The following is a 22905-nucleotide window of genomic DNA, read 5'->3' as shown; positions in this document are numbered from 1 at the left end:
ATAAGCTTGGGGTTAAGAGAAGGGCTTTTCTTGGGTAAGAGAAAACCAGTTAAGAGGGAAAGAATGAAGGAAGAATTGAAAAATAAGGGTGACTCTTATTAAACAAAATCTCGTAAGGTTTGGAATTCAAGCATATATATGAATACAGTTACACTGAGAGCAGTTTATAAAGGAACAAAAAGAAGGATGAAGATGGAGAAAAATTAATACCGATTAGGATCTAAGACAGTGGTGCTCAACCAGGAACGATTTTGTGATTGTCACTATTTGTGAGGAACATGCTACTGGCATCTAGTGTGTAGAGGCAAGAGATGCTGCTAAACATCCTGCAATGTGTACAGGACTCAAACATACCCCGCCCTCAACCAAGAGAAAGAAAGAAAAAAAAGTATTACATCATCTAAGATGTCATTAGTGCCAAGGGAAGAAGAAACATCAAGCCCAGCCATCCTTGAAGCAACTTGCTTTCCATAATGTAAAAGACAAGGCTTTTTCACCCCTAAAATGGGGCAAGTAAATAGAGAATAAGAACCATACAGTTTTGTCAGAGTGGTTTTCAAACCTGAATTCACATCGGTCATTGAATATTCTAAATATCTGAATATTAATATTGCTTTAAAAAAATAGTTCTCAGGTGATTCTTTCAGGTTAGGGATCCACTATAGAAATAATTTCAGTGTCACAGTTCTTTGACTTTATCAGACGGATCTCACCAGTCTGGAAGTGTAAGAAACACTAGCAAAACAGGTATGATAGAGTGAGGTAAGTTCTAAGATACTAGAGTATCACTGAAGATGGTTTCTAAACTATTTTAGAGACTCAAAAGAGGGAGCAAGTGAGGAACCTGGTGAGCACAACAAGGGTGGTTAAGACAAAATTCCATTTATGTTGAAGGGTAAGGGTAGTTGACAAAAGGGTAGATACAGGCAGGGTTTGAGAAAAGAATTTCAGAGTTGCAAGGGAGTATGGACATATTTAGTCTCGTCTGAAGAGGAATGAGTGGAGTTGTAAGTGCCTGATGTTGCTTTAGGACAGCTCTATCCAATAAAAATGTGAATGCCACAAATGCAATTTTAATTTATTATTTATTTTAGTAATTTAACCCAGTATAACCAAATATTATTTTAACACATAATCAGTATTTTTAAAAATTGCTAATATTTATGTGTAGGGTCCAGCCTCACAGGGTCGGTGGGTTTTTCTCCCCATGTGTGGAGACAAGAGATTGTAGAAATAAAGACACAAGACAAAGAGATAAAAGGCAGCTGGGCCCAGGGGACCACTACCACCAAGACACGGAGACCGGTAGTGGCCCCAAATGCCAGGCTGCACTGATATTTATTGGATACAAGACAAAGGGGCAGGGTAAGGAGTGTGATCCATCTCCAATGATAGGTAAGGTCATGTGGGTCACGTGTCCACTGGACAGGGGGCCCTTCCCTGCCTGGCAGCCGAGGCAAAGAGAAAGAAAGGAGAGACAGCTTACACCATTATTTCTGCATATCAGAGACTTTTAGTACTTTCACTAATTTGCTACTGCTATCAAGAAGGCAGAGCCGGGTGTACAGGATGGAACATGAAGGCGGACTAGGAGTGTGACCACTGAAGCACAGCATCACAGGGAGACGGTTAGGCCTCCGGATAACTGCGGGTGGACCTGACTGATGTCAGGCCTTCCACAAGAGGTGGAGGAGTAGAGTCGTCTCTAAACTCCCCCGGGGAAAGAGAGACTCCCTTTCCTGGTCTGCTAAGTAGCAGGTGTTTTTCCTTGACACTGACGCTACCGCTAGACCACGGTCCACTTGGCAACGGGCGTCTTCCCAGACGCTGGCGTTACCACTAGACCAAGGAGCCCTCTGGTGGCCCTGCCTGGGCATAACAGAAGGTTCGCACTCTTCTGGTCACTTCTCACTGTGTCACCTCAGCTCCTATCACTGTATGGCCTGGTTTTTCCTAGGTTATGATTGTAGAGCGAGGATTATTATTATATTGAAATAAAGAGTAATTGCTACAAACTAATGAATAATGATATTCATATATAATCATATCTGTGATCTTTATCTAATATAACTATTCTCATTTTATATATTTTATTATACTGGAACAGCTCGTGCCCTCAGTCTCTTGCCTCGGCACCCGGGTGGCTTGCCGCCCACATTTGTGGTACTAAATCTTCAAGATCATTGTATGTTTTATACTTAACAGCACATCACAACTCAGACTAGCTACATTTCATGTACCCAGAAGCTATGTTAGGTCAATGGCTACCTTATTGAACAGTGCAGGTATAGGAATTGTGGCAACAGAATATAGGGTTACAGTTTCTTTTAGTCACATTTGTGTATAGCAGTGGAAGACAGTTTTTCCTGTTGGGGTGGGGTGGGGGGTTGGTATCATCAGGCATTAGATTATCATGAGGACCACACAACCTAGATTGCTGGCATGCTCAGTTCACAATATGGTTCGCAATCCTATGAGAATCTGATGCTCCCACTGATCTGACAGAAGGCGGAGCTCGGGTGGTAATGCTTGTTCCACCACTCACTCCCTGCTGTGTGGCTCGGTTCGGGTTCTGTGGCCGGGGGTTGGGATCCGCTGATGTACAGGATTAAACTCCCTAAGGATTGGGTTGGAAGCAGGAAGTGTGGAAATTGAAACTAGATATGGGTTTGAATCCTAGGTCTCCAAACTACTTTGGGAAAATTATACATCTTCCTCTTAAGGCCCCTTGTTTTTTAAAAAATAAATAAAAATACCTAGAACACATTAGGCACTATTTTTAAAGACAGAGTATATGTTTAAGGAAACATGCGTATACATTCTTTAGCCTCATCATTTGAGGTAGATACCCAATATTGTAAGTTAACTTCTACCTTTTTTTAAAGCTAAAAATTAGGTTCTATCTGAAAGGGTAGGAAATAGAACCTTAGGAAGATAAAGTGGTGTTGTAAAAGTTATTTTCTCTAAAGGACAAAATATTTTTCTGCCTAAAGGCAGTTGTTACTTTGCCCAAATAGGAAATAGTCTTTATACCCAAACAGGTTTGGGATAACATTGGTAGAAGAGTTTTAACTATGTCAAAGTTTTTGTGTGTTTTCATGTTACACTCTTATTTCTCATGTACTTAGATGACTTTTCAAATATGATTTTTCTCCCTAGATATTTTTAGATGAATTACATGAACATGGACAACTACATTCTATGTCATCTTGGATGGAATTGTATCCAACTATTAGTTCTGATATTAGATTCACTAATATGCTTGGTCAGCCTGGTAAGATTATTTTCTTTCCTAATTTACTGTTATGGTAGTAGTTGGAATGGGCCAAATGCAAAGGTGATTATGTTGGGGGAAGGGTGCTTTATTTTTGTTTTTTAAACAAAAAAGTAATTGCAGCTCTTTGGTTAGAGCTAGCTTTTGACTTCTTTAGTTTTTTCATTAGGATCAACTGCACTTGATCTTTTCAAGTTTTATGTTGAGGATCTTAAAGCACGTTATCATGATGAGAAGAAGATAATAAAAGACATTCTAAAGGTAAATAACTATTTATTCTTACGTTTTAACCTATAGTGTATCTTAAAAGTACTGTATTCCTTTGATTTATGCATTATTGATACTAAGATTTCTTTTTTTTAGGATAAAGGGTTTGTAGTTGAAGTAAATACCACTTTTGAAGATTTTGTGGCGATAATCAGTTCAACTAAAAGATCAACTACATTAGACGCTGGAAATATCAAATTGGCTTTCAATAGTGTAAGTTATTTTTTCTCTTGTAAATAACTAATTTAATAGTATAGTTTTTAATTTATTCAGATAAAAGCAGCTAAGTTGCAACGCATTGGAAACGGAATATGAATAGAATTTTACAGAGTAGTAGCCAGTCTTTCAGGTAAGGTAAAAGAAAAAATTTTATTTAGATGATGGATTGACATTAAACTTCCTTTGCTCAAATTAACTGTTATTATTATACATAATATGGCCGTTATAAACCAGGCCTTGGGCCACACATGAAATACACCGACACTAACAACAGCTGATGAGCAAAAACCTTGTAATGTTTTAAGAAAGTTTACAAATTTGTGCTGGGCCACATTCAAAGCTGTCCTGGGCCACATGTGGCCCATGAGCCACAGGTTGGACAAGCTTATTTTAAACAATGTGTGATTCCTAAATTAACAATAAATTATTTCAGCTAATAGTTATGATACTATTATAACTGATTAAGTATGATTTTCTAATAGTTACTAGAAAAGGCAGAAGCCCGTGAACGCGAAAGAGAAAAAGAAGAGGCTCGGAAGATGAAACGAAAAGAGTCTGCATTTAAGAGTATGTTAAAACAAGCTGCTCCCCCGATAGAATTGGATGCTGTCTGGGAAGATGTATGTATACTTGTTAATTTTTTCTAATGGAATTATTTTCTTTACAGTTGAGAAAGAAATTTAAAATATTTTTATTTTTCATTTTATAGCCACAAAAGCTAAATTTATTTGTAGAATATATTAAATATATTTAGAATATAATAAAAGCATTAAATCAGCTGTGAGTCTGTGTTTAGGAATATTTGTAAAGAATAGTTTGGACTTTTGAAGGGAGGAAATAATGGACTTTAAAGGGACTGGTTCATCACAGTTTTTACTTGCTGTTATGATTTATTTTAGATGTATTGGTGTACTTTCTTGGTATTCATATATTTATTTTATATCTGAATTTTTCAGATCCGTGAGAGATTTGTAAAAGAGCCAGCATTTGAGGACATAACTCTAGAATCTGAAAGAAAACGAATATTTAAAGATTTTATGCATGTGCTTGAGGTAATTTTAGAATTCTCATATATAAAATATATAAAAATGTAAACAAACTGAAGAACTTAGAATGATGGAAGTATTTTACTTAATGTTCACTGCTTTCATACAAATGTACTTACCTGGGACAGTTAGAGAATGGTATTTTTCCTATAAAAACTGCTTTTAAGTGAAAGAAATTATAAGTTTCCATAGGAATATAAAGATTTGTATGTGAAAACTGTTTTGTATTTTTAGAAACTTTTAGAAATTGAGCAGTTTGGCAGCCACATGGATTGACTAGTAAACTTAAAACTGAAAAATTTTTCTTGTAAAGCAGATAGAAAACAGCTTTTAGGCACATTTGAGGTATTATACCACATTAGCTGTGTGGAAAACCCAGAGAATTTCTGGAATAAATGGTAAGATTTTGTTGAAATAAACAATGAAACATTAACATCTCAGGTCACTTTAATAGGTAAGGTTCACTGGGCACGGTGGCTCACGTGTGTAATCCCAGCACTTTGGGAGGCTGAGGTGCATGCTGATCACCAGAGGTCAGGAGTTTGAGACCAGCTGGGCAACATGGCAAAACCCTGTCTGTACTAAAAATACAAAGAAATTAGCAGGGAGTGATGGCGCCCAGCCACTCAGGAGGCTGAGGCAAGAGAATTGCTTGAACCCAGGAGGTGGAGGTTGTAGTGAGCCAAGATCATGCCACTGTACTCCAGCCTGGGCAACAGAGTGGGACTCCTTCTCAAAAAAAAAAAGTTAAGTAAGAGTATTTTGATGACAGTTTCAGTTAGGCCCTTGTAAGTATGCTGAATTGACCAATAATTACTGAATAATAGTGGGCCAGTGTTCTGATTGCTTTATGTATATTGTATTTAGGAACTTAATCCTTTCAATAAGCCTATGAAGTTAATAGGTGAACAAACTGAGGCAAAGAGAAGTAAAGTGAGTTACAGGGTTGGAAGCCAGGCATGTTGACCTCGGTCAGCGCTTTTAACAAGTATGCCATGCTGTCGGTTTTAGAGTAGCTAATACTTCATAAGCTAAAAACTAGTATGTGTTTAATATTACAGTGTTGCATTGTAAATGGGCATAGCAGGACACTAAATTGACTGTTTCCTATTCCTTGATTTCCTATTTCTTGATTTATTGTTCTTGGTTAATAAAATGTTAACCACCGTTTTTGTGTAACATGTATTCACATAGGCCCTATATTGTTTCACAGCTGCCTCTAGATGTGGTCCTGTTGGCCTTTTTTTTAATTCTTTTTTTTTTTTAAAGCAGAGTCTCTCTCTGTCATCCACTCCTAGGCCAGAGTGCAGCAGTGCAGTTATGGCTCACTGCAACCTTGAACTGTTGGGTTCAAATGATCCTCCTGAGTAGCTGGAACTGCAGTCATGTGCCATCACGCTTGGCTTTTTGTGGAGTTTTTTGGTTTTTGTTTTTGTAAAGATGGGATCTTGCTATGTTGGGCAGGCTGGCCTCAAGCAAGTCTCCTGCCTTGACCTCCTGAAGTGCTGTGATTATAGGCATGAGCAACCATGCTGGGCCTCTAGATCTTTTCTGTGCCAAATGTAGTACAGACCAGAAGCATCTACATTACCTAAAGCTTCTTAGGAATGCAGAACCTTAGGCCCCATGGGGCAGAAATCCTGCATCTGACTCTGCATTTTAACCAGATTCCCAGGCATTAAAATATACATTTAATTTTGAGAAGCTTTGCTCTAGGTAGTGTCTTACCTATTTTCCCCCAGTTCAAGAATCTCCAGATTCTTTTGTGATCTGTACTGGGGGTAAAGTAGTTAGGTGGTAAATGGAGTAAAAAATGGTACCATAGGGAAGGACTGAACACATTCAGATTTTGGGGCCTTAATAATCTGAGGCTTGAGGTATTAAAGGTAGGTTAGCATTCAGTGAGATCAAAAGGAGAATAGTCCATTCTGAGATCCAGATTTTCCATTTCCACATCTGTAACTGAGGTAGAATTTATTCTCAAAGCCATAGAAATGTTTAGGGGCAAGGAGCTTGTACTGTAGCACCCCCCAGCACTGCTAACCTAATAATTGTTTTAATGAGTAGAAATACACAAAGACAACATATGGATGTCTAAGGATGACTTGTTTGAGGAGGAAGGAAATGGCTCCTTGGGGGAAATGAAAAAGGGGTAGTAGATTTTGGATTTATTCTGACATCAACTTTATATATCTCAATTCAAGGATGGCTCTCAGGTTGTTTTTTATCTTAGTGCTTGGCCGAAGTTGCTGATCAAAGCCAAATTGATCACAAAAACCATGCCTGAATGTCATTGTATTTCACTGTCATTAAAAGCAGACTGCATATTACACTTTTCTTCTAAACCACACCATTCTCATTCTTCTAAAAAAACTACTTTTTCAGGCCAGGCGTGGTGGCTCACGCCTGTAATCCCAGCATTTTGGGAGGCTGAGGCAGGCGGATCACGAGGTCAGGAGATCGAGACCATCCTGGCTAACACGGTGAAACCCCGTCTCTACTAAAATTACAAAAAAGTAGCCGGGCATGGTGGCAGGCACCTGTAGTCCCAGGTACTTGGGAGACTGAGGCAGGAGAATGGCGTGAATCCGGGAGGCAGAGCTTGCAGTGAGCCGAGAGCGTGCCACTGCACTCCAGCCTGGGCGACAGAGTGAGACTCTGTCTTAAAAATAAATAAATAAATAAATAAACTTTTTCAGCTGGGTGCAGTGGCTCATTGCTGTAATCCCAGCCCAGCACTTTGAGAGGCCAAGGCGCGTGGATCACCTGAGGTCAGGAGTTCGATTCCAGCCTGGCCAACATGGTGAAACCCTGTCTCTACCAAAAATACAAAAATTAGCCAGGCGTGGTGGTGTGCGCCTGTAGTCCCAGCTACTTGGGAGGCTGAGGCAGGAGAATTGCTTGAACCTGGGAAGCAGAGGTTGCATTGAGCCAAAATCGCACCACTGCACTCCAGCCTGGGTGATAGAGCGAGACTTTGTCTCAAAACAAAAACAAAAGAAACCTACTTTTTCTACTAATAGTTTTTAACATTGTTTTGTTAAGATGTCTAAATGAGTGGGTATAGGATGGGCAAGAAAGAACAGAAAAAAAATTTAAGTGACAATTCTTTGCAGTTTCAAGGAATTACATTTCTATATATTGTGGAGTTTTACTCTAAGAACTTACTTCCGTGGCTTTTTAAAGTTCTTTACAGTCTGTCTACAGTAAGTGTAAATTCTTGAAATTTTTTTTTGTCCCCATAGCATGAATGTCAGCATCATCATTCAAAGAACAAGAAACATTCTAAGAAATCTAAAAAACATCATAGGAAACGTTCCCGCTCTCGATCGGTAAAGGAATTTATTGTACCAAGAGTGTATTAAAGTTATGGCACCATGAGTGTATTAAAGTGTTAGCATTATTATGAATGAAATTATTTGTATTTTTTAGGGGTCAGATTCAGATGATGATGATAGCCATTCAAAGAAAAAAAGACAACGATCAGAGTCTCGTTCTGCTTCAGAACATTCTTCTAGTGCAGAGTCTGGTGAGCATTTCTGTTTATTTGATTAAATCATTTATACTGATATACTCAAATTCTGACACTTTTGTTTTCCTTTTATGCTGCTCAGAGAGAAGTTACAAAAAGTCGAAAAAGCATAAGAAGAAAAGTAAGAAGAGGAGACATAAATCTGTAAGCAAGCTTCTAATTTTTACATTTCACCTAGGCGTTTGCCCTTAACTTCCTCAGAGATCATAGAACCTTTTTCTAATTCTTTGCAGCCCAGGACAGTTCAGGTGGGCACATTGTTGTTGCTCTTAACCTTGATCTTCCATTAAAATCATTTGGTGAGCTTTGAAAAAATACACACACCAGTGTTAGGATCCCCATCCCGGTCTTTAAAATTAATCTTCTAGAAAAGAGACTCTTGTGCGTGCATGTGTCTCTGTGTATGTATGTATATTTGTGTGTATATGTAGATTGAAGCTGTTGTTGAGAACCACAAGTTTAAATGTTAAAACAACCACTCCTCTACACTTGTAGGTCTTAATCTTAGGTGTACATTAGGATCCACCTAAGGAGCTTTTTCAAAATGTGAAGGCGTGGGTATCACCACAAACCTGTTGAGTTACATATTTTTTTATTTGAATTTGTGTATATCTAATGAAGAGCCATTCATTTAAGCACTGACGTTAAATTTTAAATAATTCCTACTCAGCAATTTCAAGAAAATTTTATGAATACAGCTGTCTGCCTTATGTGTTAAAGCTAACAGCAGTATCCTAGGTACATGTATAAACCAGTATTATACTGAGTTGGTGAAAAATGTAATATGTCTCTGTATTTACATAATAGATATTACACATCTGATGTGGTAGTAAGTCTCATGAGTGGTATTTTATCCTGTTAGAATATTATCCTTCCCAAGGGAAAGCTGTCCCCCATGGATCTTGGGTAAATTTTACTTAATCCTTGAGGTTAACAATTCACATTCGCTCTAAGAACACATAATCTGTTACACGTAGATGTTCTTAAGTATTACTTATATAATAATTACCTATATAAGAATGGTATCTTCATCAAAATGCTAACCTGTTATTTTCTATTCATTCAGGACTCTCCAGAATCCGATGCTGAGCGAGAGAAGGATAAAAAAGAAAAAGATCGGGAAAGTGAAAAAGACAGAACTAGACAAAGATCAGAATCAAAACACAAATCGCCTAAGAAAAAGACTGGAAAGGATTCTGTAAGTATTTAGAATTGTTTCCTACCTGTATTTTCAAAATGCAAAAATGGATTCTTTGGTTAAACCATGGTGGTGTTGAAAGAATAGACTTTTCCAAGTGTGCTACAATTGAAGAAAACAGTGAAAATTTAGTTAACTACATTTCACACAATGTGATAGTTTTTGGTCATGAATGATCCTAGATTTGATTCTCCTAAATTTGACATTTTTAAAATACAGCATTTCATAACTGTAGCCTTAACTCACTAAGAAAGGATATGGTCACTAAGAAGTGCCACTGTACATGTTTTACCTAATTCTCAAATTTTTTTTTAAGTGAGAGACTAAATCTGGGGTTCTACAGATGTCCGCAGTTGTCACTGTCATTAAATCCTTTGTTTCAAAAAGTAGCAATTCAGTAACTTTTAGAAATACTGATTTGGGGTGGAGAAAGGGCAAAAAAAAAATAGGAGAGGAGAATATAAGCCAAAGTTAATTATTTCAATAACAGATTACATAATTAGTCGTTTTCAAAAATATGTATATATGAATGACAGAGCCTAATAATGCAAATTCTGTGGGTTTAGCAAGGGCAAATGCCTATGAATCATCACTGGAGAGCATAAACTGTGTAGATAAAACCCTATTAGGGATCTCTGGATATTCTGATTCGTTGGTATAGGGTGGGTTTTTTTTAGAGCTGAAACAGGTGAGTCTGAGTCACATCGTAAGTGAAGAGTGAATGCTACTTTTTAGCAGCTTATATGGTGGGTTAAATGAAATCCCTGGAGTGAAAGAGGACGATATGTGAACTATCCACTTTTCAAAGGTTGTGTCTCACATATAGTGCAGTATTATTTTTGTTTGTTCAGCCTAAATCTTGTCCTGTTCATAAGTCTTGTGTATTTATTTGGCACAGGAATTCATATGCTTAAAGCATACTACTTCTGTTTCTGTGATAATACTTCTGGAACCAGGGGGAAGCTACAAAATTAGCAAGGAATAGGCCGGGCACGGTGGCTCATGCCTGTAATCCTAGCACTTTGGGAGGCCGAGGTGGGCAGATCACGAGGTCAGGAGTTGAGACCAGCCTGGCCAACATGGCGAAACCCTGTCTCTACTAAAAATACAAAAATTAGCTGAGCGTGGTGGCGGACGCTTGTAATCCCAGCTACTCGGAGGCTGAGGCAGGAGAATTGCTTGAACTGTGAGGCAGAGGTTGCAGTGAGCTGAGATGAGCCTGAGTAACAAGAACAAGACTTGGTCTCAAAAAAAAAAATTAGCAAGGAATGTATTATCTAGGAAATGAATACCTGGCTTCCATTAAATGGAAATATTGTTTCATATTCACACAGTCTTTATACTCTGTGAAATGTGTTTCTTTGGAAGAGAATTTATATAGATACTGGATTCTTTTTTCACAGGCTCAGCCCTTAAACCTCTGAGTACTGATGTCAACTATAATTGTAATCAATGTCTTTTCAGGGTAATTGGGATACTTCTGGCAGTGAACTGAGTGAAGGGGAATTGGAAAAGCGCAGAAGAACCCTTTTGGAGCAACTGGATGATGATCAATAAATTATACCAAATATATGTTTACAGTATGATTTAAAGTCTGATTCAGACCAGGGACTCTATTTCAAGTTCAACTGAAGTAACACTGGGTTTTAATTATATCACAGGAAAAAAAAAAAGTGCATTTAAGTATTGTTATCGTGGACTTTATAAAAGCAAAGGAAATTGAAAATAACTTTTGATTCTGTATCAAGAATCATATTTTCATACAGTCATAACTGTCTTTCTGTGACCCTTTCACAGGGCACTGTAGGATGGATTAAAGGTGGCAATTTACTGATAACTGCAGATGTCTCTACTTTGTTCTAAAATCTAAGTCATGAGGTGATTTGATTTACTTTATAGAAGCTGGATTTTGAAGATATAATGAAAAATTTTTTGATAATATAGTAGTACAAAAAAAGCACCAGCAACTGATAAAACTGCTTTTTTGTGCACTACCCAACTGGTTACAGCCAATGTGATCTTTTATGGTGAAACTCCTAAGAAATAGGTGGTTTTGCTGGAAACTTGGTAGACCCTTAATTATAGTGGTGCTAATGAGCACTACTGTAATATAAAGCCACCATTATTTTTTATCAAACATCTGAATACATTTTACAAAGGCTATTGTGAGGGCATTATTTTGAGCATCTATTTTGAGGTGATGTTTAAAAAAAACTTTAACATCAAATTGTAAATTAATTTAAATATATTGCCTTAAGGACCTACTAAAGAATGTGCCACCAGACTTTAAGTGATAGTTGCAATATCCTTGTCTAAAAAAAAGAAAAAAAAACAGTTGACTTAAACATTTTCTTTAACAGTTGTCTTTTTTTTCTAAATTCAGTCTTTCTCTTGCTTTTTTTCCCCCGCTATTGAGGAAGTATTTTGCCTTCCCTACTCACTGAGAAGTATTGACTTCGTGGTACACATTCTAAAGCATTTCTGATTTGAATATTTTTGTATATTTTTATCAATTATTAAACCTTCTCTTCTAGTGTGTACTAGTATTTATTTCTACTTAAACTGCTCAGCTCTAAAGAAATTGTATGATCATTTTAAAGGTACTAAATCCCTGAAATTTTGCTTCATCTTACCCACACAGCTAGTTTACTTTCCTTTTTTAATATTTAAGAATATTATAAATCAGTGCATTTGAGGTCCCTAGATTTGTTTTTCACCTATGAATTTTTTACAGACTATTTTAGAGAGGCAATGGTTTGAAGACAGAATACTCTACATGCTAACTTCTGAAGGTTGGTAATGTAATTTATACTATTTTCCTTCAGTGCAGGAGATTTTTTAAGTAAATAAGTAAATTTTAGCACCTATTCTTTGGTATTATCTGTGTTATTCTTTTAATGTGTACACTTGAAGAGATTCTATTTCAAGTTGGGATTTAGAAGAACAAAAAGTTTTTTTTCTTAACTATCCTAGTGAGTTTTGAAAGTGGATTTGACCAGAATGTGTCTTTCCCATTTTGCCTCCGTTTGAATTAAATATAATGTCTACTTTTTAAAGGCTGAAGGGGTGGGAGAGGGGATTGTTTCTCATTTTGTCTCCCAAGTCATTTTTCTGCTATGAAATATGACCAGGCTTTGTAGGAAGACTCATCTTGGAGAAAATATGAAGTAATCAAACTGCTTGCTTGAGATTAATCTCCTATTTGTATATTAGAGCCAAAACACATAACAACTTTGGCAACAGGGAATTGTCTAGACTCAATTTTCAGAGGTCCCATTGTAGTGAGTTAATACTGCTAATCATGTCAATCACTTGACATGGAAGTCAGTGGCAAATCTTTAAAGTATGCATTTGATATTGGCAAATATATACTAGTGATGTTTCACAAAAGAATTTTAGAATATGTAAAAAACATTGTTTTAATTACATCCATGAATGATTTCTAAAGTACAGCTTTAAAGTTTTGATTTTTCTATTTAAATAAAAAGCTATTGATGTGTTTTAGCATGTCCTCAAAATAGATTCCTGTATTTCTTACAGAGATAATCTTACTATAACCGCAAATCCCTACAACACAATATAAAGTTTCCCTGTAGTTCACCCATGAAAATTATTTGACTTAAAAACAACCATAGTAGTAAACAAATTGCAATTCAAAATGCAACATCCTTGCCATAAAAGATGTAATTTAAGTGACTGTGATCCTTTGTCTCCCTTTCAGGATCCCATCAAATGGGATTTAGTTGCCAGAAAGATACTTGACAGTCTGAAGGTACAGGTGATAAGATTTTGTTCTCTGTGAATATTTTTAAACTAATAGGTTAAGTTTTTAAATCTTCAGTTTGGTAAAAACTGAAACGTCTTGGAATATTGGTTCTATTAGAGTTAAATATGTTAAAACAGGAAAGTGTGTTTATTTTCAGATAAGGGGAATTTATACTTTTCATTAAAGCCTCAGATTCTTAGGAAAATGTTGAGGGTTTATCTTCCCTCAGTGTCATTAATACTAATGAACTATTAGATCAAATTCACGTATACATTTAATATCATACTTACTCAATATCCAGAATTTAAATATTTTTTTCTCCCAGTTCATATTTCTTTGTGGGAAAATTGAATTTGTATGAAAAGTTAGATAATTTAGCTAATCAAGTATTAAGTATACACTCTTCCTAACTGAATTAAAACAATGTAATGCTTTTAAATAAAAGCAGTGGTCCCACCACATTTTTTTCAGCATAGTAGCTGGCATTTTATTATCATTAGCCAGAGTAGCTTCAGCATATAAATTATTGATGTTTTCCAACTTTAAAAGTGCATTTTATGCCTCCCAGTAAATTTGATAATGATTTGTCACAGCTTTGTCACCTTTTGACTTTTGCTTAACTGGGCCTCATTTCGTACAACTATAATATGAAAAAGGATTGTCCTAAAGTAAGGGAATCAGTTAATGATAGGATGAAGAAACTGTAAAAACTCCTAAAAAAAAAAAAATCTCTGTGCATTTTTCTGGAAAGTTTTCAGTTTCAAACTGTGTAATTCAGTTTTCATTCAATTATGTAATTTGATTATATGCTTTAAAAAACATTTGTCTAAATGTTCCCGGTTTTCTTCTGGTCTTACAGTCAGCTGAGTCCTGGCTATGCAGCCACTCATTTTTGCATCCAGAGGGGAGTAACCCCTTTATATGAAGATTGGTTTTTTTTTTTTTTTTTTTTTTTTTAAGCTTAGATGCTATGTAAGAGAAAACTATTTGTAATCACAATAGTACCCAGGGAGGAGTGATGAATGCTTGCTTAAAAAAGGGATATTTAAGTATATTATGTAACTTAAATATAAATTATAAAACTAAAAAACTTCAGCTTTTAAAACGGTTTCTAAACAAAATGAAGCAAAGTACATTAATTCCTTCTATCTTAAATCTGAGACTTTTTATTTTCCCTTGGGTATATATTTCTCTCAGTGTTAGGTAGATTTTAATTCAACCATTCTACATTCTCTACGTAAAGTTACACTCATTTTACATGAAAGCAAAATAATGTCTTTACTTTCATGGAACTGTGTTCTAATAGGCTTATAATTTCATTCTGTGCTTTTGGTAATGGCGTATACCAGTCTGCTGATTCTTACCATCTTTATTCTTACATTACTCTTCCAATCGTTTCGACTTAACTGGTGGTCATGTAAGTTCCTCGGTGGCAGGGATTTGTCTGGTTCACTTACTGTTATATATCCTTGTGGAATAGGACAGTGCCTAGCACATAATAGGCACTTTGAGAATGAATGTAAAATACTAGTTGAAATATGTATTCATCTGGCATCCATGGTACCCATCATCTGTATTAAAGGGCTTATAAAAGCATCATTGCAATAAACCATACTAACCCACCACTAAAGTCACAGTCATAATTGAAGTGCACCTAAAATAAGGTCCTGTGACTATACCTTAGCTTTTACTTCAGACATGTCCAAAACTTGTGAGAACATACAATTTAAAGTTGAAAATAATCATTTTGGGCTATTTTTGAATAGGGCTGAAATATGGTGACATGTCAGGCGCTCAGTTTTTTGGAGCTGTCTTTAAGGTGAGGTGGAAAGTGAGAGATGATTTTGCTCTAATTACCCACACATTCTCCCTAACCCTCCATTTTAAGAAACTTAGGTATAATAGCTTCTCTGCTTTTTAAACTTGCCATATAAAGACTATCAAAACTGTTCTGTGATTCTCAGTAGGATCTAGTTCAAGGCCATCTCAGTGTTAGTGATTGGTAATTGTTAATTTGATGGTAATTACCCTACTTGTAAAGTTGACATTCATACTGGCTAATCCTCCCTGCCCCTAGTCATGGCCAATGAAAACATTGAGTGGCTGGCGAATTAGATCAGTTTCAAACTAAGCCATTCCTTGATGCTATTCTTCACTACTGTTCCTTAGGGTATCTAAATGTGTTATTTATAAATATTTTTGGGGGCTCCTGCCTGCAAACTTCGGTAGGTGTTGGTCTTCCCCACCTCTACAACTGAGCCAAGGACTTGTTCTGAAAGGTGAGTAATAAGGGAACAAGGTTTCTATTTTCTGTGTTTGTAATTACCAGATTTTCACCTCTGTTTATATATTATTCTGATGTAAAAGAACCTCATAGTTATATAAAATTAGACCTTTTGTAAATAAATATAATTTATTAGAAAAAGTGGCATCTTTTACTAAATTGGATTTGTGTCAGTTTTTTTCCTTTAAGCACCACTCAGGCAGCAAGCTTTATGCTGTGAGAGTTGCTAGAGGCCCACGTTATATTTTCTCAGTGTAATTCCTCTTTTTCTTGATAAAAAGACTTAAAAAAAAAAAAAAAAACCATCACTTCTTTCACGTACATGTTTGTTTCTTGGGCATAGATGGGCTATTAGTTTAAAAAGAAATGGAAAACATCCTTTTGACAAAATCTGATAAATTCATCTTTGGAGACATTTCTGATAAAAATTAGGAAATACATTAGGACTAAGAGGAGTTTTATCAAACATTAAAATAGGTATGTGTGGCTGGGCGCAACAGCTTGTGCCTGTAATCCCAACACTTGGGGAGGACGAGGCAGGCAGATCACTTGAGCTCAGAAGTTTGAAACCAGGCTGGGCAACATGGCAAAACCCTGTTTCTACAAAAATTAGCCAGGTGTGGTTGTGCGTGTCTATAGTCCCAGCTACTCGGGAGGCTGAAGTGCGAGGATGGCTTGAGCCTGAGAGGCAGAGGTTACCCTGAGCCAGGATTGCACCACTGCATTCCATCCTGGGTGATAGAGCTAGACCTTGTCTAACAAACAACAAAATGTGGATTATGGAGCTAGTATAAGTGTATCTGTTTTCCAGTGTAAGATCACCTCATTCTACAGAGATGATTCCAGTATGTTGAACCAAAGCAGAGTCAGTGATGGATATCAAGCCCCATTCTATTGAGAGCAGAGTTGAGTCAGGATGGTCGCTGGGCATTGCAGTGAATTTTAGTGTTACATGATAGGGAGTGGGGAACGTGAGTATTTAATTCAAAGTCATTGGTAAATACCTTTTAAAAGATGAATGTTACTTTCTCTGCCTCATTTGAACTTACTGCTGTAGTTGAGTTTGAAAACATTCTGGATTTGTGGAATATTAAAAGATTTTTCTTTTACCATTAGGCACCAGTCTGATAGTAAAACAAACGAGATCCTTACTGATTGCAGAACTTAATTTTTTGTCTTTCATAAAATAAAGCTTTTAACACATTTCATAACTGGTTTAGTGGAAGGTGCACTGAATTGGGAACAAAAGACTTAAGGCTTTATTATAGGCAATTATTAGATTGCACCCTGGGCAAGTCAGTTTCCCAATGTGTACAACAGTGTTAAATATCTCACAGGCTTCTTGTGAGGAATAAAGATTATTGCCTTTAATCTGTAAGCAGCTATGTGTGACAAATGCAAAGTATGCTGTGGTGGTTGTGACACTAATTATATAAATTATAATACTTCCTTAAATGACTATAATTTATATGTCTATAAATTTAAGCCACTTGAAAGGTATTCTAAAATTTAAAATTTTCCTTGTTTCCATAAAAAGAACATGAAATGTTACACATAAACTTTTGATGACTGGGAGTTTTCTTACAACTGTCAGTCCATTTGTGCAATGGGGGCCAAACTGCTGTGAACCTTGCCAACTGGTATGGTTGTTGGGTGCAGTGTTAACTATGCAGTTCATATATAGCCTATTATCTTTATTTGTACAACATCCTAATTAATTGAAACAAACATTTGGTGGGATTGCTGGGGGGTTGTGGCATTTCACCAAACAAAGGTGCTGTTTCCCCAGAAGCTGTATGTTTATAAATAATACAATTTTGGAGATGTAGTTTCATTTCCAAGATCCATTTTCTATGTTTTATATAGCAAGTGGTCAAGATTTCACATAGGGAGGAATCCTTCCTGAAGTTTACCAAGTATATTTGGATTCTGAGTTCAAATAGCAAGATAGATATATGTGTTTCTAGAAGGTAAGTCTACATAATATTGCTAAAGCCTCCTAAATTGTACCATTGAAAGATTATGACATATTACAGAATAGTAGTGTAAATAGTTTATTTGCTCATATGCCATGAAAAGACCAGAAAAGTAACATGAATTGCTTTTATAAAACATTCTAATATTGCTAAGAAGCAGGCCCATTAATAGACAAACAGAAAAGAACATGCCAACGTTGTCTATTTGTAGATGAATAAATAGGCAATTATTTTAACATATATGTCAGCATTGAACTTTGGAAAACAGCTGCTTTGTAGTAGAAGTCCAACTTGGTCAAATTGCTATTTTTAATCAAAGTGAATGTTGAGTCCACAGAAAGACAAAATCTTGGCATGTTCTTTTTAAAGTACACATTTATGGGAATGTGCCTGCAGGTGGCAGTTTAATCTTTCTGTAAATAGGTACACTAAAGTGAAATGTGGTAACTTGTTCCCTAAACTGTCCTTGTAGTTAAATATATATATTAAAAAAAACTATAAGTTAAAATAACATTCAGATTGTATAGCATAGGCTGATGCATTTTAAAACAATATTTACAATATTACCCAGAGGCTTAGGTGGGAATTAAAGAGAAGTGTAAAAACCATAAAAAACTGCACCAATTTTATAGCAAAATATCTGTACATTTAAAAAGATCATATAACTACACATCCAAGGAAAAGGGACCTTCACCAAGGGGTTCACATAAGCACAACATAAAATAGGAACTTCAGCGGTTAAATACTATACAATAAACTTTACAATTAATATATTGATGTACCAAGAAGATAAGCCAGAAGCAGAATGTATATTATGAAAAGTACAAATTTAGCTTCAGTCCAGTTTTTGACTTTGGAATGGATCAAGTGCCCTGCCAGAGAGGAAGGAAAAATAACAGTGGCTTAGTGAGCCATTTAGTCCCATTACATATTATTTAAGTTTAATACCATGTTAGTACTTTTTAGCAACTTAAACTGCAATTCCCCATAAGTAGTCTGGGAAATGCATGAACAAGTTAGCCTTGATAGACGATGCCAAATGTATCTTCTCCAATTTACAGAAAATAAGAAAAAATTGCGATTGTCAGAGGAGAATAAGGCCAGGTTCCTAATACTACTCTGCTAGCAGATGTAACCTTGAATGCTTATTAATAGAGCTAGTAAACTTCTTCCTTGCAAGGCACCAATTTCTGTTCTCAGAATTAATAATGGTCCTCAGAAATGCTAATACTGATTACTGAGATGTTAATTTTAGTGCTAATAAATACACTTGCATTATTTAAAAGCTGCCTCTAGCTGAAGAACACAGTACTACAAATAAGTCTTATACATTATATCCCCACATTCATACCGGTGAATGCTTCTCACAGAGCATCGTTCTCTAGCACAGAAGTAGTAGAATGTGAAACTGGAAACAAAGGGTTGAGTGACCTTTGTGCCACTGCAATTGCATCATGTTTGCACTTTGCCAGGGCCTGGTTATAGACACAAGGAGTCTCATCATGTGACTTTTTCCTTCTTCCAAGTTGCAAGTAAAATACAAAGTTGATGGATATGGCTAAAACAAAATTCCTTCAAAGACATCTCAGCAAAGGACCCACAGCAGATGCATTCATGCTATTTACAACATCAGGAAACCAGGTGGGCCATCATGGGACAATCACAATGGCAGGTAATGAGTTTAATAAGAAATTTACATTTTGGTTAAAAAAACAAACATACTGGTGTAAAAAGATACCTAATCAAATCAAATCCTATTGCTTTGATTAATCTGAACAGGTACTTCCATTTTTAGGCACTTGTTAACAAGGGTTGAAAGGAGAGCTCATTTTAAAATTATTTTGTGTTTGCTAAATCTGAGCCCTTAAGAATATTTTTTGTGTGTTCAAGGCTGCAGTTAAATGGTAGCACTTTCATAAAGTTCATGTGGGCAGTTTCATTCACGCACACCCTGTATTCATGCAGGCCGGTCTCCGGTTCACATTGTTATTTCGGCACCATTAACAGAACGCAAGTTCTGATCATCAAAGCGCCGCCTGACGCTTCTCCTCACCGCATCGGCTCGTCTGTATGGTTGGTTTCTAAGATCTGTAAAGAGGAGAGTGCCAGTGAGAGAATAGCAACCTTTAATAGCATGTGTCTAAGCAAGACAAAGGCCAGCTGGCAGCCAATCAAAGCAGCTTGTGTAGAAAAGTCAGCTAATGGGCACTTCAAACTCACCGAGCATTGAATCAAAGACATAAATACTTGCCTTCAATATTTATAATCAAACAAAATAGGGTGTAATACTGGTAGGATTCTAGGACTTTGAGAGAAAAATACAGATTATTTCTGTCACTGGCCAGAGTCTAGCTGAAGTCTTATTTTGAAATGTTTCTTAAATTAGAAGCAGCTGTAGCTTAATTTTTTTGTTTCTGGAAGCCTGAATGAATAAACAGTAATTGCAGTAAATTTTACACTGCAAAATTAATAAACCAGACTGTCCTGTCCCATCTTATCCTTGCAGTTTTAACAAGAACCTAAAGGCTTTCACTTTGCAGATAAGGGACTCAATTTTCATTCCATTAAGCTAGCTAAGTTTATTATTTTGTAAATTTTAAACAACATAATGTTCAATTAACCATTAAATCTAAACCAACATAATAATCTATTCCCTGACATCCTTTTCGGCCACCAATTTTTTTTTTTTTTTTTTTTTTTTTTTTTTTTTTAAAGAAATGGGGTCTTATTATGTGGTCTAGGCCAGACTTGAACTAGTCTCAAGTGATTCTCCCACCTCAGCCTCCTGAGAAGCGGGGACTACAGAGCTCTACCACCCAATATTTTTTATGTTATGTCAGCAAGGAGAAGTTGTCTGGGCCCTCCTGCATAAGAAAATCCTTGTTAAATGAATGAATCAATCACCGCATACCAGTCCAAATAGGCATTGCTCTGTCGGCATGAAGGGATGAGCAGAGGAATTTTATGCAAGGACTCAGTATGAAGGCAAGCTTTCTTGAGGAAGTCGGGTAACCTAGCCGGCAAGCTAGGCTATGCAGCCTCCCTTTGATGAAGTCAGGGCATAGTGCAAAAAGTAAAGCAGGCTTTATACTTTTCCTCTTGTTTTGTTTAATTAGTATTTACTTCCCTTTCATTAACTTAGTATTGTTGACTTCTGCTAGAATACATGGTATCTTTAGAAAGGGAAATATAAACAAATAACAGAATTAAACCAAATTGAATCTTTTGTATCCTTTTATCTACTCAACAAGTTGAAAGTGGAGCTGATGGACCACATTTGACCCACAGAATGTTTGCTCCACTGTGCCCCCCCTCACATTTTAAAATACAGTTTCCTGATGTTTAAATTGGTAATTAACATAAAGACCTGGGTTTCTGTATTTTGAAAAATTAGAAGATCTGGCAAAACCGGGCCCCAATTCCTACACAGCAAAAAGAAGCTGGAGCTAAGATCTGTGCTCTAGGTTCAGCACAGTTCCTACCAGGCCTGTTACCTTCTTGGCTCCTTGACTCATGGGAATTTGTGTGACCCTGCCCTACTCTTTCCTGGGGGGTTGTTGGGGGAGGACAGTCTTTGTCACCCAGGCTGGAGTATAGTGGTGGATATCTACTCACTGCAGCATTCACTTCCTGAGCTCAAGCGATCTGCCCACCTCAGCCTCCCGTGTAGCTGGGCTACAGGCATTTTCCAGCATGCCTGGCTAACTTTTGTATTTTTTTTTGTAGAGACGGGGGTTTCGCATCATTGCCTAGGGTGATCTTGAACTCAAGCGATTTGCCGGCCTTGGCCTCCCAAAGTGCTGGGATTACAGATTACAGGTGTGAGCCACCGTGCCCAGCCTCTACTCTTAAATTTAAGGAAAAAATAGTTTTACATACCCCAGTCCTCTCAAGCCTCTGCTTCCTATCCCACACTGGCAATGGAAGGCCAGAATTACACTTTTGCCTCATATGCAGCTCTCTGGTTCTTCAACTGAGCAATTGTTCTAAAGATCTTAATCTTTCAAAGGCTTTAGTTCATATTCCCTGGCCAGGACCTGCTTTCAGTCGCTTCAGATCAAAATGGGTTTAACTGAGTAACTCAAAGGCCAAGACGGGGGTAAGGGAAGGACAGCCCAGCACTCAAAGCAAATACAATCATCAGCAAATACCCTTGCCCAAGCCATCACACTTGAGAAGTTAAAAGCAGGCTGAGAAAGAGTCCAATAGAGAGGCTCAATTCCTGCATCATTGGAATGTGAGGTACAAAAACTCCCTGGTCAGCTTCTCACCAGTATTACCCTCAGCCATAGATTGAAACCATTGATCTGCATACAGAGAGAGGAGGAAGCTAAGTAAAAAGTGATGCTTGCCAGCTCTGTGTATCCTCCACCACCGGTGTGCTAGAAGAAATCCTTACCCTCGAGTGAACATTTGGAAATTTAGTGATATTATTCTTCTTTAAGGCTAAACAGAAAAAAAACAAAAACACAAAATGATGGTTAAGAAAAAATGGGATGAAAATGGAAAGCAACTCAACTTAGTGCTCAACATTCCCAGGCATGTTAGCCAACAGAGGAAGAGAATGGAAAGCCATTACTACAAGAAGTGTTAGATCAAATAAGGGAAGGACGAGTGCATCTTCCCACCCAGCTCTCTGACCACCCAGTTCCAAGCTGCTTTGAAGATTGGCTCCAGAAAGATATAGTCCAGCAGCAAAACTGATACAGACATCAGCCAAGCAGATGACAAGTTTTCTAGCCTGTTAATAAGCACTGGTGGGTAAGTACACTGCAGAGCAGGCAATGACACTCTATGTCCTTTGCTATCAGAGATAGAAGAACATACATAAGTGCAATTCATAGAATAGTTATGCCACAAAATAAACACCCAATTCCATGTCAGTCTCAGCACAGGAGTCAATGGCTATGTCCAATTAATAGTGTGCTTCCCTTGTCTCTTTTCTAATCAACTAGACACTGAAGAGAAGTTCGTTTCTTATTAGGCATCAAGAACTAAGCCCAGGAAGTTACTTTGAAAAGTTTGATCGTTCCCCCCCAATCCCCACGCAACTTAAAAACAGTGGCATTTTCCAATGATATTTGCTGTTAGTATTTCTGGTGCCACCATCCTGACCAAAGCAGCAGGTCAAGATATGATCTGATCACAGAAGGTATAGCCTGGGTTTGACATGGAACAGTGAAGATGTGTGAATGAGATAAGACAGTGGGAGCGCCTAAGCCTTTGTATTCATGTCCTGCCTCACAGCTTTGCTCCAACTTGGAATTACTGATAGTTGAACATGGGCATGACATTCAGAAGGAATAGAGGTGGCCTACTAAGGTAGGGTGTCATAAAGCTATG

The 22905-nt window shown here is 37.0% G+C and overlaps 2 protein-coding genes across 24 annotated transcripts in view; one reads left to right on the top strand and one right to left on the bottom strand.

The window, feature by feature from the left end:
- The window catches only part of PRPF40A (pre-mRNA processing factor 40 homolog A), a 63908-nt gene extending 51834 nt beyond the window's left edge, over window positions 1-12074 (top strand). For 14 of the 23 annotated variants that reach the window (XM_073019688.1, XM_073019690.1, XM_073019684.1 and 11 more), the window contains 10 exons: window positions 3160-3274; window positions 3444-3535; window positions 3638-3754; window positions 4243-4380; window positions 4717-4812; window positions 8052-8138; window positions 8239-8335; window positions 8421-8482; window positions 9405-9536; window positions 11001-12074. In XM_073019688.1, coding sequence (XP_072875789.1) covers window positions 3160-3274; window positions 3444-3535; window positions 3638-3754; window positions 4243-4380; window positions 4717-4812; window positions 8052-8138; window positions 8239-8335; window positions 8421-8482; window positions 9405-9536; window positions 11001-11093 — 1029 coding nt within the window. In that variant the 3' untranslated portion in view covers window positions 11094-12074. Of the gene's footprint in view, window positions 1-3159; window positions 3275-3431; window positions 3536-3637; window positions 3755-4242; window positions 4381-4716; window positions 4813-8051; window positions 8139-8238; window positions 8336-8420; window positions 8483-9404; window positions 9537-11000 lie in introns of all 23 variants that reach the window. The other 9 variants (XM_073019686.1, XM_073019687.1, XM_073019683.1 and 6 more) reach the window with 1 other exon arrangement.
- A 7143-nt stretch (window positions 12075-19217) lies between these two features.
- FMNL2 (formin like 2) overlaps window positions 19218-22905 on the bottom strand; it is a 314952-nt gene continuing 311264 nt past the window's right edge. Inside the window, 1 exon segment of the mRNA XM_007964975.3 lies at window positions 19218-19650. Coding sequence (XP_007963166.1) covers window positions 19541-19650 — 110 coding nt within the window. The 3' untranslated portion in view covers window positions 19218-19540.

The sequence above is a fragment of the Chlorocebus sabaeus genome, chromosome 10 (assembly GCF_047675955.1).
Source record: "Chlorocebus sabaeus isolate Y175 chromosome 10, mChlSab1.0.hap1, whole genome shotgun sequence".
Taxonomy (NCBI): Eukaryota; Metazoa; Chordata; class Mammalia; order Primates; family Cercopithecidae; genus Chlorocebus; species Chlorocebus sabaeus.
Note: the sequence above shows the minus strand (reverse complement) of the source record. Positions and strands in the feature narration are given on the sequence as shown.